Source organism: Alligator mississippiensis, chromosome 3 (genome assembly GCF_030867095.1).
Source record: "Alligator mississippiensis isolate rAllMis1 chromosome 3, rAllMis1, whole genome shotgun sequence".
NCBI lineage: Eukaryota > Metazoa > Chordata > Crocodylia > Alligatoridae > Alligator > Alligator mississippiensis.
Genome location: NC_081826.1, coordinates 67,404,316 through 67,421,892, shown reverse-complemented (window position 1 = coordinate 67,421,892; position 17,577 = coordinate 67,404,316). Strand labels below are relative to the sequence as shown.

General features: G+C 39.7%; 1 protein-coding gene across 6 annotated transcripts in view; it reads right to left on the bottom strand.

The window, feature by feature from the left end:
* The window catches only part of ASPH (aspartate beta-hydroxylase), a 201,499-nt gene that overhangs the window by 112,579 nt on the left and 71,343 nt on the right, over positions 1-17,577 (bottom strand). For 5 of the 6 annotated variants that reach the window (XM_059724050.1, XM_059724049.1, XM_059724048.1 and 2 more), the window contains 6 exons: positions 13,325-13,414; positions 11,317-11,391; positions 10,203-10,364; positions 9,761-9,838; positions 5,592-5,648; positions 907-951 (listed from right to left, as the gene is read on the bottom strand). In XM_059724050.1, coding sequence (XP_059580033.1) covers positions 907-951; positions 5,592-5,648; positions 9,761-9,838; positions 10,203-10,364; positions 11,317-11,391; positions 13,325-13,414 — 507 coding nt within the window. The remainder of the gene's footprint in view (positions 1-906; positions 952-5,591; positions 5,649-9,760; positions 9,839-10,202; positions 10,365-11,316; positions 11,392-13,324; positions 13,415-17,577) is intronic. The other variant, XM_059724053.1, reaches the window with a different exon arrangement.

Sequence of the window (17,577 nt, the reverse complement as noted above, 5' to 3'; positions counted from 1 at the left end):
CCAATCCGGAGCAACGGACCGGGTTTCCGCTTTGATCTGGCCGAATTGGCTCCGAAGCTTTGGAGCCGCCTCAGAGATCCGGCCACAGCAGGGGCTACCATCCCTGCAGCTTTCACCCTGCTGCACCTTAACACACACACACAGTGTCACCCATGTCACGAGTTTTGTTTGTCCACAGCTTGAGGTGCAGTTCTCCCCAAACCCCTTCACCGATCTTCTTGAAACTTGGCAGGCTTTGTGGCCTCACCAGGGGCTACCACACCTGCAGTTTTCACTCCCCTGTGCTCTAACATAGACGTGACATGAGTTCTTTCAAAAATTTGGGGTGCTGTTCCCCCCGAACCCCTGCATTGATCTTATTGAAACTTGGCAGGCTTCGTGCTCTCAGCAGGTTACCACCCCTGCAAATTTTATCCAAATTAGACAAAAAACAACAAAGTTATAGATGTTTCATTGATTCCCCATTATACCCTATGGCCCGATCTTCGAAGCGGCTCTGAAGCTTTTCCAAAGCGCTTCGGAAGCTCCAAACTGCTTTGGAAAGCCTAACAAAGTCAGTGCTTCAATCCGGACATGTTGCTTCGGATGCTGAAGCATCTGAAGCTTCTCTGGATTTGAAGCGTGGTCCAAAGCTTCACACAGCCCTAACAAACACCTTTCTTCAGGCAGAGGGAGCATATTTTACTTGGTCTAATAAAAGATATCAGACATACCCAAAGAACTTTGTCTGCCTAATTCACGTTTAGGTTTATAACTACTTCATCAAAATAAAGTGTAATACATTATGTAAAACTATAACAACCTTTCACTTGTGTATTAAAAAAAAAAAAAAGTCCCACACATAACCAAAACCCAGCTTTTTAAACCCAATGTGTAAAACAAACAAACAAAAAAATTAGACAGTACCTGGGGGATATTCAATATTCTCTTCTATAAATGATTCAATGTCATCTAAAAAAAGAAGTACTTTTAGTATGCTGTATTTTGATTAATGAGTTGTTAAATAGCTCAGGAACGCAGGTGTAACCACATCATCTAGTATATCAATATTTATAAGAACTGAATATGCTGCTTAACAATGACTACTGAATTATAAAAAAATCTAGAATATGCATCATGGTCGCATCCAGATGAGCACAGCCATTTGGCAGCACCACACACTGCACGTTCAGGCATTTCCTGTACTGCTACCTTGCAGCACGGGAGGATTTTTTTGACCGTGGGAGACCCTAGGATCAAAAAAACCTGTGTGGAAAAAAAGTGGAGTGGTGCACGTGGCAGCAATGTGTGCCACCTAAAAGCAGAGTCTGACCTGCCAGAGCCACACTCCAGCTGTCAGCCAGACTCCACGCTGCAGGATCAACAAGGCTGCAGCTTCCCCAGCCCCTGGGTGAGGCTCTTGGGGCCAACATAAATTGCTGACCCTAGTCTCCCCTACCCACCCAGAGTAAATTGCTGCACATGAGGCCACGTGGCACAGGCATTCCCCAGGGACAAGCAGCACTGGCACAACATGTGCTGCTGCTACTTGTCCCCAGGGAAACAAACATTCCTGCTTATCTAGACATACCCCCATGAGTCCTCAACCCGTTACTTATGCACATACTTAAAATAAAAAATATGCCTGTCTCACTGAGGCTAGTTGAATTAGTCACCTAAGTAAAATTAAGCGCATATTTTCAACAAGGGCACATACAATCCTCAGAGAGTTTTAAATGCAACTGTAAAGCAAAGAGCATTTGAAAAACTAAGAGAATACATGCACACAATTTTTACTTTTGATCAAAATATTGTTTTGACGTATACCATACATGATAATAAGGGGGAAAAAAACAATTTAAAATAATGCTAAATGTTTTCCTTTTCTTCTGAGATGCTTGAAACAGGGTAAGAATTACTGCAAGACAAGGACAGTTAGACTAATGAAGCGAAGGGGTTTTTTTTGTTTTTTTAAATGAGACTAATTTTGGTTAACAGTGTGTTGACTTAACTTATGTATAGTATGCAGTACCATTCTGATGAATATAAAAACACTGTAGTGTATATTAAACATTAAAAACCAGCTCACATATTTTAAAATATAATTGTTAACTGGAATTCAAAGGAGGACACTCCTAGGGGAGCCTTGCATGAACTGTTCTTATAAATAATGCCAGCATCATTTAATGACAATAGCATGGAAGAAATATAATATTTACTAATTAAACACAGACTAGTGGACTGGTGAAATGAAGACAAGTTATTTACATCAAGTAACTAAAATTCTCTAATACAGTGGGAGGCCAACCTTTTTAGCAAGTCACAGAATCATAGAAAACTAAGGTTGGAAGAAACCTCTGGTCCAACTCCCCAACCAGACCTTTCCAGCCAGGGCTTTGTTGAGCTGGGCCTTAAAAAACCTCCAAGGAGGGAGATTCGACCACCTCTCTAGGTTACCAGTTCTAGTGCTTTACCACGCTCCTAGTAAGAAAGTGTTTCCTAATATTCAACCAAAACTTCCCTTGCTGCAACTTGAGACCATTGGTCCTTGTTTTGTCATCTGCCACCACTGAGAACAGTCTAGCTCCATCCTCTTGGGAACCACCACCTTTCAGGTAGTTAAAGGCTGCTATCAAATCCCCTCTCAGTCTTCTCTTCTGCAGCATAAGCCCAGTTCCCTCAGCCTGCCTTCAGAAGTCATACGCCCCAGCCCTCAAAACATTTTCACTGCCCTCCGTTGGACTCTCTCCAACTTGTCCACATCCTTTCAGTAGTGGGGGGCTAACACTGAACACAGTACTTCCAGGGGTGTCCTTACCAGTGCCGAACAGAGGAGAAGAAGAATTATTTCCCTCAATCTGCTGCCAATGCTCCTACTAATGCAGCACAGTACGTTGTTAGCCTTCTTGGCAACAAGGGCACACACAAGCATGCTAGAACATACCATATTTTCCTCACACAATGCCCCCCCCCCAAAAAAAACACAAACCTTGTTTTTGGAAGCAGAATGTAGAAAGAACATATTTTTTTACTGATTCGTAGCTGACTGTGACAGAGTAAGTCCTCTTGGGAACGTAGTGTTTCCAGGAAATGGAGTGTTATGAATTTCCTGGTATGGCAGACTGTCTCCTGCAATGGCAGACTTCTAGACGCGTCCCATTTCTAGGACTGACTTTTGTCACACAAGGTTAGGCCCCAGGCCCTCACAAAGAATAACGGCAAGACAGTTACTTCTTTACTGTAAATAATTCTTTATATAAGTTCCTGTAAATAAACTGTTGCTTCCACATTACAAGCCTCATCAATAACCAACAGCTCACTTGCTACTTTAGGCACAAGCTACAATGATCAGCCAAGGGTGCAGACAGAAGTAACTATGTTCACTAGGTGCCAGAAAGCCATTTACAGCCATGACCAAACAGAAATGCATGTCTGCAGGCTGCTTTAAAAGGGCTCAACCCTGCAAAAATCTGAACCCTCACTGCATGAGGATTCAAATGAACATGGTCCAAAACAGCGTGCATTCTGTAACTTGTATCTGCAGAGCTCCCAGCCTGTCACTGTTTTCAGAATGGACGGGGGAAAGGGAGCAGGAGGAGGTTGGTCTGGGTTTTTTTCAGCCAGCACCTGAGGGGGGCGGGGCAGGAAGGGCTCAAATCCACCCACCCCACCTTCCAGTGCCTTCTGGGAAACCCCACGAATGAACTCCCTCTGCCTCCCTTGCCCCACTCCCCTTCTGAAACCAGTGTCTGGGCTGGGAGGGCGAGTGGCTTTGCTATGGAGACCAGGCTGTAGGTTCACAGCAGCAAGCATTCAGAATCCCCAACTCCTGGACCCATCAGCAAACTTCTGCTGGGTCCAGGGGATCATTGCAACTCATAGCGCTGCCTGCAAAGTGCTGAGTTGCAATGGGGAACTGCTCTGTCTGCACCTCAATAGTTATGGCTGTGAGGATTAACACAAGACTCTGCCTATTTAGTTTGCCAAGCCATGTAAGTGGCAGCCATCTTGGTAGCAGCGTGGCATGCACCGCATCTCTTTTTTTTTTTGCAAAGAAAAGAGTTTTGCTGCTTAAAACACTCAATTTTGGAGAGGAAAGAGTGTGTATTATATCTGACAAAAAGTGGTAAAAGTACTATGCTCACCCTAAGTGCCACTTCTATGCCCTTTCTCTGCCTAATCTGCTCCTTGATGCACCTGCCATTCTACTGCCTTCCCTTCCTTGCTGTGCACCATACACAGAGGCTCCTGTGTCCCTCGTGGCACACATGACACAGCTTGGCTACTCCTGGTCTAGTAAATGGACACTGCCAAACAAGTAGCTTTTACTATACTGAAGTGCAACATCACACACCTAGGAATAAAGAATGTAGGTCAAGCTCAAAGAAAAGAAGCTGTATGGAAAATCCACTATAGATTATGGAGTTAGGCAAGGCAGGGATGAAGGTGCCACAGATGACCAGCTCAACATGAACTCCCAGCATTCAATCCTTGATTGTATAAAGAAATGTTATTACATCCATATATTTGTATTTAATTAACATGAGATCATGGTTTTCATACATTAAAAAGAAAGTTTAAAGACAGGATGATTTGGGGAAAATATAAGAATGTTTCAAGCTTTGAAAAACCTGTGTTAGAGTGAGAGACTAAAGTAGTTCAATCTATTCAGGTCAAGGATGGGCAAAATGCGGCCCGCAGGCCGGATGTGGCCTGCCAGGCCATTCTCTCCAGCCCACGGGGCACCTAAAATTTAGAAAATTAATATTTATCTGCCCCGGCTGCCTGTCATGAGGCCCTCAATGGCTTGCCAAAACTCAGTAAGCGGCCCTTCACCCAAAATAATTACCCACCCCTGATTTAGGTCCAAAGGAAGATTAAGAGCTAACTAAATCATAATGCTAACTCGATCATAATCTACATAAGATTTTCAATGGTACAATTTTTTATATCAAGCAAGCAATCAGAAAAAGAGCCACTGATTGCAATTTGAAGCTAGACAAATTCAAACAGTAAACAGTTAAAATTTAACAGTTTTGGCAATTAGTTATTAGAACAAACTTACTGGGGGATTCAGCAGACTTTCTTAGAAAAAATTAAAATCAGGATTGGAGATCTCTTAAAGATACTGCTATAGTTATTTAGTTTAATGCACAATTACAGGTGAACTACTAAGGTTTGCATTATGAAGGAGTTCTAACATAGTGGTTCATTTCAGTCTTAAGCTCTATTAATTGGTTATTTGAGAGTCACAAGTAAGCACAGGAAACAAATGTTTTCTAGAGGTTAAAACTTGAAAAAGAACCATCACTGGATACAATAAAATCCTGACACCCACTCATCCCCTTTCTTCACCTCCAAAGGAAATGGAATCTTTGCCACTGATTTCACTAAGAGAATTTCACCCATGGAAGTCTAACCTATTTTGTTCTGGTAAAACAGTGACTTTTTTGGAAACTAAAGGCAACCCAAATTGGGATAATACTTGTATCTAATATTACAACAAACATGACAAGCTATTTAAATATACCAAACTATTTAAAAACAGAAGAACAGCAGTGCATAAAAATTTGCATACAAATCTTTCAATACTTTTAAAATAGGGTACCAACCTGAAACTTCAGGCTCATTTGTTGCCTTTTCCAGAACCAGGTCATGTTTATATGAAACTGTAAATTCAAAAAACAGGTGATTTTTTTTTAGTGTTCTGATATGATAACATAATTATATTTTCATCCTCAACTGCTGTATGCAGGCAGCCTTCAGTCTCTCCATGTGGAGAAGAAAAACTGGTTGAGAATAAACAAATTAAAGATATGCAACTAGAACTCTACAATTAGGACTCACAGACCCACAAAGACTGAATTATTAGGGCCTAAATTTCAAATGTAGTATTCAAGGTAAGAACAATCATGAGAAGAAAACATAATATTCAGAAAAAATATCTGATAGTCAGTGGATACCAAACTTCTGGTACTTCCACGTAAGAAGATGCCGACAAAGATACTGCCATTCAAAAGTCACTGCACTTCCTCTTCCTCCAACTTTTACTAGCATTGGTCAGTAAATATTTGTAGACAACTACCGAAACCAAACGGTATAGAAAAATTATTTCATCATTGTTTTCTTTTCTAGCACTTGTTGCTGAAGTACACGAAAACAAGTTCAAGAAAATGTAATATTAAACTGTAACAACTTGAGACAGATAATTCAAGTGTTACACTCCTGCCTGCACACCCTGCTGATGGCACCACCCCAGCCAGTGTACACAGCTGCCTTCCACCCACTCAGCCACCTGCTCATTGCACTGGGCAGGTAGAGTGGATAGAAGGCAGCTGGGAGCTGGAGCCCTGTGAGCTGGGGCAGAAGCCACCCACCTACAGCTTCCACCCAGCATGGCTGGGTATGTGGTGCCCATCACATGCCCCCGCAGCCACTGCCACTTCCCCATGCTACCTGCTGCCCAGAGCAGCATAGCAGGGGCAAGAGGAGGAGCCACTGCTGGAGGCGGAGGGAACTGAGCAGTACCCGGGCAGCTGCAGGAGCAGCAGTCCTAACAGGAAGTTGTGCATGCTGGCTGGAATCGGAGCAAGAGCCAAGGCAGTAACATCTGTGGGCATGGAGTGGGTGCTGGTAGGAGTGAGTGGAGTGGCTCCACACTGTGAGGGCAGCCATGGACTGAATTGGAGGGGGGAGGGAGAGGAAGAGGCAGACCGCACCTGTACCTTCACTGAGCTGCACGTGCCCCCTGTCCCCCATCCCTCTCTCCCCCTACCCCTTGCCATCTCCTGGGACCTAGAGTGTGAGCAGCCCCCTGCACAACCCCCCCCCCCCCCACACACACACACAATATACAAGAGTCATAATTTATTATTTTGAATAGACTACTCAACAAAACAAATCAGGACAAAATATTTTAAGTGACAAGAAATGAAGTTAAAATAGGTTACAGCAGATGTTTGATTTGTAGTATACAATTTGTTTTTTTATCTATAATTTATTAAAATGACAGCTTCTGAAAGATTGTGTGGCCCTTGACAGCTTGCCAACATTTGTTAAATTGCCTGCTAGCCAAAATAATTGCTCACCCCATGTTATAGCAATGCCAATGAGCCAAATCACTATCAACTTTAATCCTGAATGAAACAAGGTAACAGGAGTAAGCCATTACAACGTATAGGTATCAGTCAATATTTGTATAAGCCATATAAATACATCTACCTCAGTAGAGCGCAAATCATTTATTTTGGGGTCATTTGCAACCTGCTTAAGTTGGAGCTGCTTGCTGAGTCACTCAGCTGCTTCAACGGGTACTACTACTCCACTCCGTTGGAGCTCATTAGCAGTCCTGAACCTGCTGATCAGAGAAGAGGTACTCTTCGAAATATAGCCACAGCAAATAGCAGGAGTAGCTCGGCAAGTACCTCAGCAGATATGGGCTGCTGTTTGCTATGACTCTGCATAACTTCATCTTGACAGGGTGTTAGGAACCTGGAAAAGTATCCAGGTTCTACTGTATATATAGTTTTTGTTTGCCCAGCTAGAAGCAGAGGCATCTTGGAGACCAACATGTGGCTGCATAGATGGGGTCACCACCAAGTGTTTGGCTTCTACCATGGGGCAGTATTCCAAGAAGGACTTCTGGGAAGAGACAAAGTTCACCTGCCAAAGAGAGGGAACAGGTCTACTTTGTGAAAGGGCTTGCCAACCTGGAGAGGAAGGTTTTAAACAAGGTTCATCAAGGGAATGTGACAAAACCTCAGACCTAAGTAAAGAGCCAAGGAACCAGGATGAAAACTTAGTAAGGGGAAACAATAACAGAAGCCTTAGCAATGTTCTTAGGGAAAAGATAGGACAATCAGTTAAATACCCAAAATGTGCATACACTAATGCAAGAAATATGGGGAATAAACAGGAAGAACTAGAAGTCCTAGCACAATCAAAGAATTATAATGTAATTATGGAGACATGGTAGATCATCACATGACTGGATCACTGTCATGGACGGGTACAGCTTGATCAGGAAGGACAGGCAGCAGAAAAAAGGAAAAGGTGTTGTCCTGTATGTAAAAGGAGATGTACATGTGCTCTGAGGTATAGTACGAAGTGCAAGATAGGCCTGCTGAAAGCCTCTAGCTAAAAGTCAGAGGGCAGAGCAATAGGAGGAGATATTTCATTGTCTGCTATATGTCACAAACCAGGAGGAAGTGGATAAGGCCTACTTTGAACAAATAACAGGAGTTTCCAAATCACAAGACCTGGTTTTAATGGGGAATTTTAATTAGTAGGACATTTGCTGGGTGAGAAACACAATAATGCACAAGCAGCCTCACATATTTCTGGAGTGTGCTGAAGATAACTTTTTGATACGGATGGTATAGAATCCAACTAGGAGGAAAGCTCTTGACTTATTGCTCACAAACAGGAAATAGTTGAGAATGCGAAGGTGAAAGGTAACCTGGGTGATAGTGATCACAAAATGACAAAGTTTAAAATCCTAAGGGGAGGAAGGAAGTTTCCACTTTTTGTAGGGTAGCAGAATAAAGACAATGGGCTACAGAAAAGCAGACTTCAACAAACTCAGGGTACCAGTAGGTAGGGTCTCCTGGAAGGCAAGTCTGGGGGAGAACAAGAGTTCAGGAGAGCTGGTTGAGCTTTACAGATTAAGGGTACAAGAGCAAACTATCCTGATATGACAAAAAATAAAACAGGAAATGCAACAGGAAACTAGTCTGCCTAAATAGCTCTCTCTTCAATGAACTGAAATGCAAAAAGGGATCCTAGAAAAAGTAGAACTTGGTCACAATACTAAGGAAGAGTGTACAAACATCAGAGAGGCATGCAGGGAGGAAATTATAAGGGCCAAGGCATGATTTGAGATTAAAATGGCAATGTATATGAAAGGGATTTTACAAGTATGTCAAAAGTAAGAGGAAAATGAAAGAAACCATAAGCCCTTTACAGAATGCAGAAACCAACTTAAGTTATGGATGATGCAGAAAAGGATGATAGTGCCGATCTTTAAGGGAAGAGGAAGGTCGGGCTGGTGATCCTGACCTTGATACCTGGAAAGATCCTCAAGGAATCTAGTCTAACATTCATTAATGCATGTTTACTGTTTTTGTTTTTTGATTCTCCACTATTTCTGCATGCTTTATCCACAGCTTTTTGCCACATATTAGTAAATTAGATCATAAGCTATTTAGGGCTAGGGGTGTCTTTCAGACCTGTATTTTTCAATCACCTGTTAAAATGGGGGCTGAACTTGACTGTAGAATTTAGGCACTATTACATAAATAGTTAAGATGTCATGCGCATGTTTTATGAAATAAGATGGTGAATGAACACTCACTGTTCTGCTTTCTTTATTATCATTTTAAAATTCAGTATTACATATTTTTGCTCTCATTTGTTTGTATTCAGTGTATTACCTTATAATAACTTTACCTTCAGACACTAAAAAGTAAAGATGCCACTTTTGTGATTTATCACATCATCGCAATTTTACATCAATGTCAGGATTAAACCTAACACTGGGATAACTGCATTAGAACATAATCATGCTGATGAGCTATTATGATATGACAGTCCCACAAATAATTCTAGAAACTGAGTATCTGTAAAGCAACTTTCTTTTCACAGGATGGTTGTGAGGTTCCTAAAGATACTATTACGGATATTAAATCAACTCTGACTTAATTATTGGTCTTTAGCTTCTATGGTTTTATCTAGCATTAGGCAACAAAAGCAGTATTCCACCATTAAGAATAACTAGTCATACCAGGAATCTCAACTGTTTCAGGCTCTTGTACTGCAGGTTCGTCCGCCTGATTTTCATCAGGTTCATCTGCTTGATAGTCTGAGAAGCAAAAATTATTTTTTAAAATTAAAAATATACAATGAAGGAGTAAAATTTCCCAACAGATCTTGGCTGAACAAACAGTTTAGGAAAGAATAAAAACGTCTAAAGTAGAAAGAAGAAAGCTTATGGCAATAAAAATAAATCACACAAGGTATATTTTCAAAACAAGATACTAGCTAATATTGTAGCTCTAAAATGTGTTAAAATCCTATTCAGTTTTATAAAATTTGATTGCTCAGTAGTGTTTGCAAAATTGTAATATTTGCTAAATATAAAGAATGAACCAAAATTTAGGATATGTATTTACTTCTAGGATGTACTATTTTATTTTAGGTTTTATTTGTGCTAGTGGTACAGATACCTTCCTGAATTGGTTCCGTTGTTTCAATTACTTCTAGTGTTTCATCCTCTAATTCTCCATGTATGTCATCCGTTGCAGGAATTTCAAAAACTTCCTCATATATTTCAACCTTGTCTTCCTGCTGATCATTTACTCCTTCATCTACATCTTCCTTTCTCTCTCCTGATTAATAATAAATACTATTACAGAACATGTAAGCTATATGGGTGAATTGAATCACCAGTAAACAGTCAACATTCAACAAACATCACAAATAATTCTCAGGCACACCACCACCTTTACAAAGAGCCATTATTACAGTGTAATTCTAAAATGCCTTATGCATCTAGAAGAAAAATACAGCAACAGACAACATACTCCCTATTTCCCCATTCTACCAGCATTACTAAATGTAAAGATGTAACGTATTGGACTCTTACACCACTGACTGGGGATTCCATCCCAACTGCACCCCATTTTGGATGCAAGATGAGCCCGGGCTCTCCCTGCACCGGCAAGCAACAAGTTGGGTGCCCGGTGTGCCCAGACTGGGAGCACCAGTCAGCTGACTAGCACTCCCAGCTGTGAGGCTGCACTGAAGAAAAGGGCTCCAATGCACTCCCAAGGGGAAGAGTGCTGTTCAGCTGACTAGGACCTCCAGCCCTGGGAGTGCATGGGAGCTCTTCAGGACTCTGGTGTGTTCTCAATGTTGGGAATACCAATTACCTAATTGGCAATGACCACACATTCAGTTTAAACACAATGGGAACCAGCCACAAAGTTATTACACATTTTATGTAATGATTCTGGGGCTTACTTCCAGTTTTACTGCTTCATAAACTGCATAAACATGTGGCCAGGTTACTACTAAAGACATGATTAACTGGTTAATTGCATCTTAAATGTAACGTTTGCCAGAGGCCTTTCTTGCAGGATGTACAATTGGGAGCTCTTCTGGAAAATTTCCTGTTGAGGTCATAGCATCAGGATTTGCTTGCTAAAAATACTGGCTATCCCTTTATTTATATGTAGATGAAAGCAAGCATAGGGGCACATACAATAAAGCTCAAATTTCTCTAGCTGGTAAGGGTATTTATAAAATGCCCGGTAGAAATTGCCAAGTATGAATTCATACCAAACTGGGAATGGTATTCTTCCTGGAGGACTGACTGGATTTCCTCTTCCACTTTAGGTTCACCAATCTCATGTTCTAAAGGTTATAAAATACAATAAAGAGAAGTCCTAAGGATCAAGGCTTTAAAACACTTCAAAATATGAACCAGGGAAGGTCTGGATCATATTTTGTCATTTTGTGATGTTTCTTTATCCCTAATTAACTGGACTGCAAAAACAAAGCAAAAAACCCCCAAATAGGCTGCTTTTATAAAATAACAATATTTGCCCAGTTTTATCACAATTTAAGTGAAAAAGAACTGGAAACATCTCATTTACATTTTGTATGTCAGATTTTAACTATTCTGTGTGTCTTCTCAAGGACAGTAACACTAGCAACCTTTAGTTAATTGGTTCCTAGTAGAAACAACAATAAATCTCTGCTAGTTAAATCTACTTAAAAATAAAAACTGCAACAGATCAAGAAAAAAAATCTTCTTTAAAAAAGTTGCGAGATTTCAAAAATGCAATTATTTCAAATAGTAGTAATACCAGCCTAGTTTTATCTGATCTAATGATCCTTTTTATAGAGAAATATTAGTTTTATATCAATAAAAATTTTAGAACTTATATATTCAAATTACTTTAAAAATATCATGAGGGGAGACTAATAATTATCAACTTGCCTTTTAATTCTTTATATCAGTCATTGAGTATTACATGAAAAACTACTTATTACACTGCATTTTGAAAAAAAATGAATACACAATGTATTGTACTATATAAAGAAAAATATTCTACTTTTTAGCATTGATTCTAGGTTGCTGTTTATTAGCATGACACACATTATAAACTCATTGTAAATTGCTGTATGTATAATTTAAGATGATGCATTTCCTACAAAGGAAAAAAAAATATTAGTAGGCTTTGTTTGTGGATAAGACCCCCAAGCGGTATAAAAATCACACTGAGTCTTCTAATATGAATGTTACATTACTTAGAAAGCTTCTGCCAATTAAAGTTCTGAGGAAATGGAAAAAACATTTGAGTCTTGAACACAATCAGGAACACGTTTGATACATCACGTGTACAGTTCTTGCTGCAACATGGCTCTCATTTTGTAATGATATCCTCTTTGTTACCACAAAACAAAACAAAAATTGCAGCAGCAGCAACACTGATTTCAACAGTATGTATATAAAGGCAATAATTCTGAGGAAACATCCAACACAATCTACTTATAGAACTGTAGAAAAATGGGGCACAAGGGACTTCAAACACTTGCCTCATTCAAACCCTGATCATCCCGTGTTAATCATCTTGGACAAATGTTTGTCTGACTTGCACTTTAAAACTCCCAATGATAGACACATGATAATCTCTAGATAATCAGTACCTGTGTTTAGCTATTTTTATAGTTAGAAAGGTCCCCCCCATACTGCCCTAAGTCTTCCTTTTTCCAATTTAAGCCCATTACTTATTCTCGGTCTACAGCAGACAGATTAACTGATTATTATCCACTTTCCAACAGACTTGTATTATAATGTATGCACAGAAGAAAAATTATTAAAATTTTAAAATTTGGCTTTATATTGTATCATCTTCATTTACCACTTGATGGTGTAGTCTAAACAAGTTTTCTGGACCCTCTTAAACTGTCAAATTTGCTGCAATTTTGATTAAATACTCTAGTAGATCAGCATGCTTATCAGCAATTATATTTGCACAGAAAAATATACAGAGATAAAACTATTCACATTATAGTCAAGCCACTTCAGAGTCCCTTTAAAATGAATTTGCTAATCAATAAGAATTATCATTTGGTGGTTATAAAACAGTTAACTACAATGATTCTTCAATCATCTATAAAGAATGCCATTAATTTTTATACCAGTTAGCTGTAAAATGACAGAAGCTTTTTTACCTGTAGAAGTCGTGATAATTTTACATGCATTATGCTTCATTTGCATGCCTGGAAGTGAAACACCTGATGCTTTTTGTTTTCTTGTTTACTTTATAAGACACCTTACCTGATTTAATGAATGACTGCTCTGAAGGTTGAATGGATTCCTCAGTTTCTGCTGGTGTGCGCTGTGCTGGGACAGATCTTTCTTTAAGTCCTGCATTTTTCAGTTATAAAGTTAAACTTTAGCTTTTTTGTCTTGATTTATTATATATCAGTAAGAGACAATCTTGATTCAGTTATATCATCATCAAGAGTTAAAAAACGATCCAAAAGCACTATAAAAGCACCTGGAAATGTATTCAAGCAATATACTGTTCCAGGTTGCCCTAGCATATTCTAGAAGACTCACACATACAAAAAAAGTTATAAAACATTTTAAGAAAATAGAGGATTGGGAAAAATGGGTATGGATACCCAAACATCTTTTGCTGGTACAAGCATAATGAACAAAATCCAAATTCATTTATTTACATTAACTGTTTGTATAGTACCAATAAAAAAAAAAAAGTATGCTAATAAAACAAATACGATAATTACAATTGTCTCCCATTTGAAAAATGGGTATATTTACATAGTTTTGTATGACTTGCGAATTGAAGTTGTATGGCAAAGTTTTCATATGTAGTTTGTAAGAAACATGTTTAAGCTTAAAACCTTAATATTTAATACCTCAGTAGCTTATGAACAAAACTACCAACCTAATTTTTGCCTTTAACTTCAGTAACTTCATCCTTTTGTTTTCTTCAGTTCACAAACCAGGCCCATGATTGCCAGAGAAAAGCTATGATTAATGGAGCTGTACCAAAGATTTTTTTTATTAAGACTGGCTCTACAAATAAATAATTCCCTCTATGTGTCACCATGATGGAAAGGACATAAGCTAAACAGATAAGAAGATCATACAATCTAGAGATGAAAAGATGACTGATTCTATCCCTCACCATCCAAAACTGCACTGCTACCTAAAACACATACTATTTATTTACTCAGTCTGATTTCACAGAAAGTACAAGTGAAAGGCTTGAACCACTTGCACTGAGCAAGAATTCCAACAGCCAAGGAGATATTATTTTCAGGATGAGTATCTAAGTAAATTGGCCTACGTTTTCCTCTTTGCTTTTGTATAAATTTGATATAATCCAGAGTGAGCGCCTTCTCATGTTAAATACAACAATACTCATAAAGGAGGATATAAGATGTCCCATATAAAATCTTTTCTGGCAGATTACTGATCATAATTAAGACATTTAAAAATAAATCTTTTATAAGGAACATTTAATATTAAAAAAAGAAGAAACAAAAAACCCAGCTTCCTACCTCAAGACAAAGTCTCAACTTCAGCTCTTCCACAAATCAAGCCTGCTTTCAGACATTAAAAAAAAAAAAAAAAAAAAATTAAAACTACACATGCCCCTGTGCCAAGCCCAGCGCATGCCCAGAAGGGGCATCACATTATTTGGACCCAGCTTGCCCAGCATCTGTATGGATCAGAAACTTCAGCGGGGCTTTTTAGCATTTTTAGCTAACAGCTAACTGAATCAGCTTTAAATAAAAGCACCCAAAGGCCCTGAAGAAGTGCCTGATCTATACAGATGCTACAAAGCCAAGCTGAACTAAAGCACTGCATCGTCCAGTAAAATGTAGGTTTTTTTCCTATGTCTGTCAGCAGCCCAAGTGATTTTTCATTAAGTAGATTGATAGAACATATGTATTCTAATATGTGCCTTGGTGTGTTTTCCTTTTTAAGTATTTCAACACACATAATACAGTATCTGCTGTAACAACGCATTGGCAAAAGCATGATAGAACAAATATTCAAATTTTGAAACTGACATTAATTCATCATTTTAGTTCCACCAATATTTTTTAATCTTTTGACTCATTTGTGTTTAGTGCAAGTAGTAGCAATACAGTGAGTGTGTCTGTGTGCAAAAAAATCTGCATATAGCTTAATTTCATAAACATTCTGAACCTTTTTAAAAGTTGTGTACAAATTCATTCATATTAATTCACAGTGATACCTCGGTTAATGAAGCAGATGTGTTCCATGATATCACTTTGTTATCAGAAATTTCATTATCAGTGGTAGAAATAACAGAGGCATAGGGATGCATTCCAGGATTTCAGAGAGGGAGGGTACAGTAAGAAAGTATCATTATATACTCAATTAAAGGGCCCCCACAGCCCCCCCAGCCCTGTTTGCACCTTTCACTCTCTACAGCCTTGCTGGTGCCCCTCATCTCCCAGCTCTGCTGTGGGCTTGGGCAGGGCAGCATCCCGCTGCTGCAAGCGCTCCCAGGGGACAGGGGAGACCCACACTCCCCAGATCTGTGCGCGGGGCATGTGCAGGTTTGCGAGCTGCCCCCACTCCCCCCCTGCCACGGTCGTGGGGGAGGGAAGCAGGGTGGCAGGGAACAATGGGCAGAGGAGCTGCACAGAAAGGCTGCCCACCGCTGCCCCAGTGATGTGTCTCCTGCATGCAGGTCATAGCACAGGGCTGCACCTTTCAAAGCAGCAGCAGGCTCAGGGGGCAGCGGGGGGGAGGGGGAGAGGGAGCAGCTCGCAGGAGCGAGATCCCCACACGGTCCCACTGTCCCCAGCTATGCTGGGTTGTGTCCACGGGTTGTCAGAGGCCCCGGAGGAGGGAAGCATGGCAGGAGCCTGTGCCGCAATCTGCACCTGCCCCAACCACACAGAGATCTGGGGGGTGTAGGCACCCTTCACCGCCTTCCTTTCACTCCCTCCAAGCTCCCTGCAGCCTGGAACTGCGCCAGCCTGCAGAGAGCTCATTGCAAAACTGAAAAATCCATGGGTTTCTTTGGTAAAAAGAGAAAACTGCAGGGTTTTTTTTAATTTTTTTTGCAAAAAACAGCTGACCTCCTTATGAAGGAGGTTTGTTCCTAGAAGATTCAATAACCAAGGTATTACTGTAATAAGGAACTCCCATTAGTGTGGTAAAAGGATCATTTGTATCTCATACTTTCCTTGCTTAAAAGATATATTAAAGACATTTTAAAATATATTTTTAAAGAATATTAAAGATTTTTAAAGAATTGTAATCAATTATAAAAACTATTACAAGGAGGACTAATAGTAACCCACTGTAGATCTAGCATGTCTAAAGCAAGTTTATCTGCAAAAAAGGCAGACGCCCAATATTCGTAATCGTTATTCTATTTTACTCATGGAAATGAAGGTAAAGGTTACATTAAAAAAATAAATAAAAGCAATCACAGCTAACCAGGCTGTTTTATTCACTAGTGTAACATCCTAGAATCGAAGTGACAGATATTCTCAGAGTAATTTATTCAGAGGACTAGCGTCACCCACAAAGAAGGTACACTATGATGAACAGTTTTCTGCTGCCAAGTCCCTGGTAAGTGGAATTACCTGCACTGAAACAGCATGTACATTTTATTTGAAGTTATTCTATAAAAGAATGTTTGAGAGTCAAGCAACAGTTGGATACAGATGTATGACTTTAATGAAAGATGCTCTGAGACAATCCTGTGCGTAAAATTACACGGTGATTTGTTAATTCACATAGTGTGAAAGATGCACAAATTTATCTTACTGAAAACGACAGAAAAGCAGAATTAACACTTTTAAAGAAATGAAACTGGATGCACTACATTACTGCGAAGCGGCTTTCCAAAAGTCACATTATTACTAAGGTCCAAATGAATGCTTAACTTTATTTGTGAAAAGTTCCACTGAGGACAATGGGATTCTCCACACACTTAAAAATCTGCAAAAGGCTGAGGTTCTGGGGGAAGATGGAGCAAGGGAAAGAAGGAAAATTAATTCCTTTTCCCCAGTTCTATTTAATGTGTCCACTTTAAAAATATTCATAAATACAACTATCCAATTCACTTTCAGACATGCTTTTTTTGCAGTGGTAATTATCAATTCTAGCAAACTTTGTTGAACTGCACACTGTTCCAAACAATGATGGGGAAAGAGAATAAAAGGAGTTCTGCTACCAAATATGTACTTTCACATGTAATGGATTACAGTAAAACAGGGGTTTTCAACCTCTTTGGATCACTATAACCCCGGTCAGTGGCCAGATGTGGAGCAGTTTACCCCCAGTGGTCAGACACAGAACTGGGCAGGGGGAAGAGGGTGGCACACAGTCGAATACAGAGCAGTGGCAAACACTAGGTGCAAGCTTCCCCCCCCCCTCCCCGCGTCTGGTCACATCATTATTTTTTATGCTAATCTATGCAGAATACAGTTATCAGAACATATTTAAATATTCACCTGGAAAGTAGCTCAGCATGTCAATCCTAATTATGAAAACTATAATTAAATCAT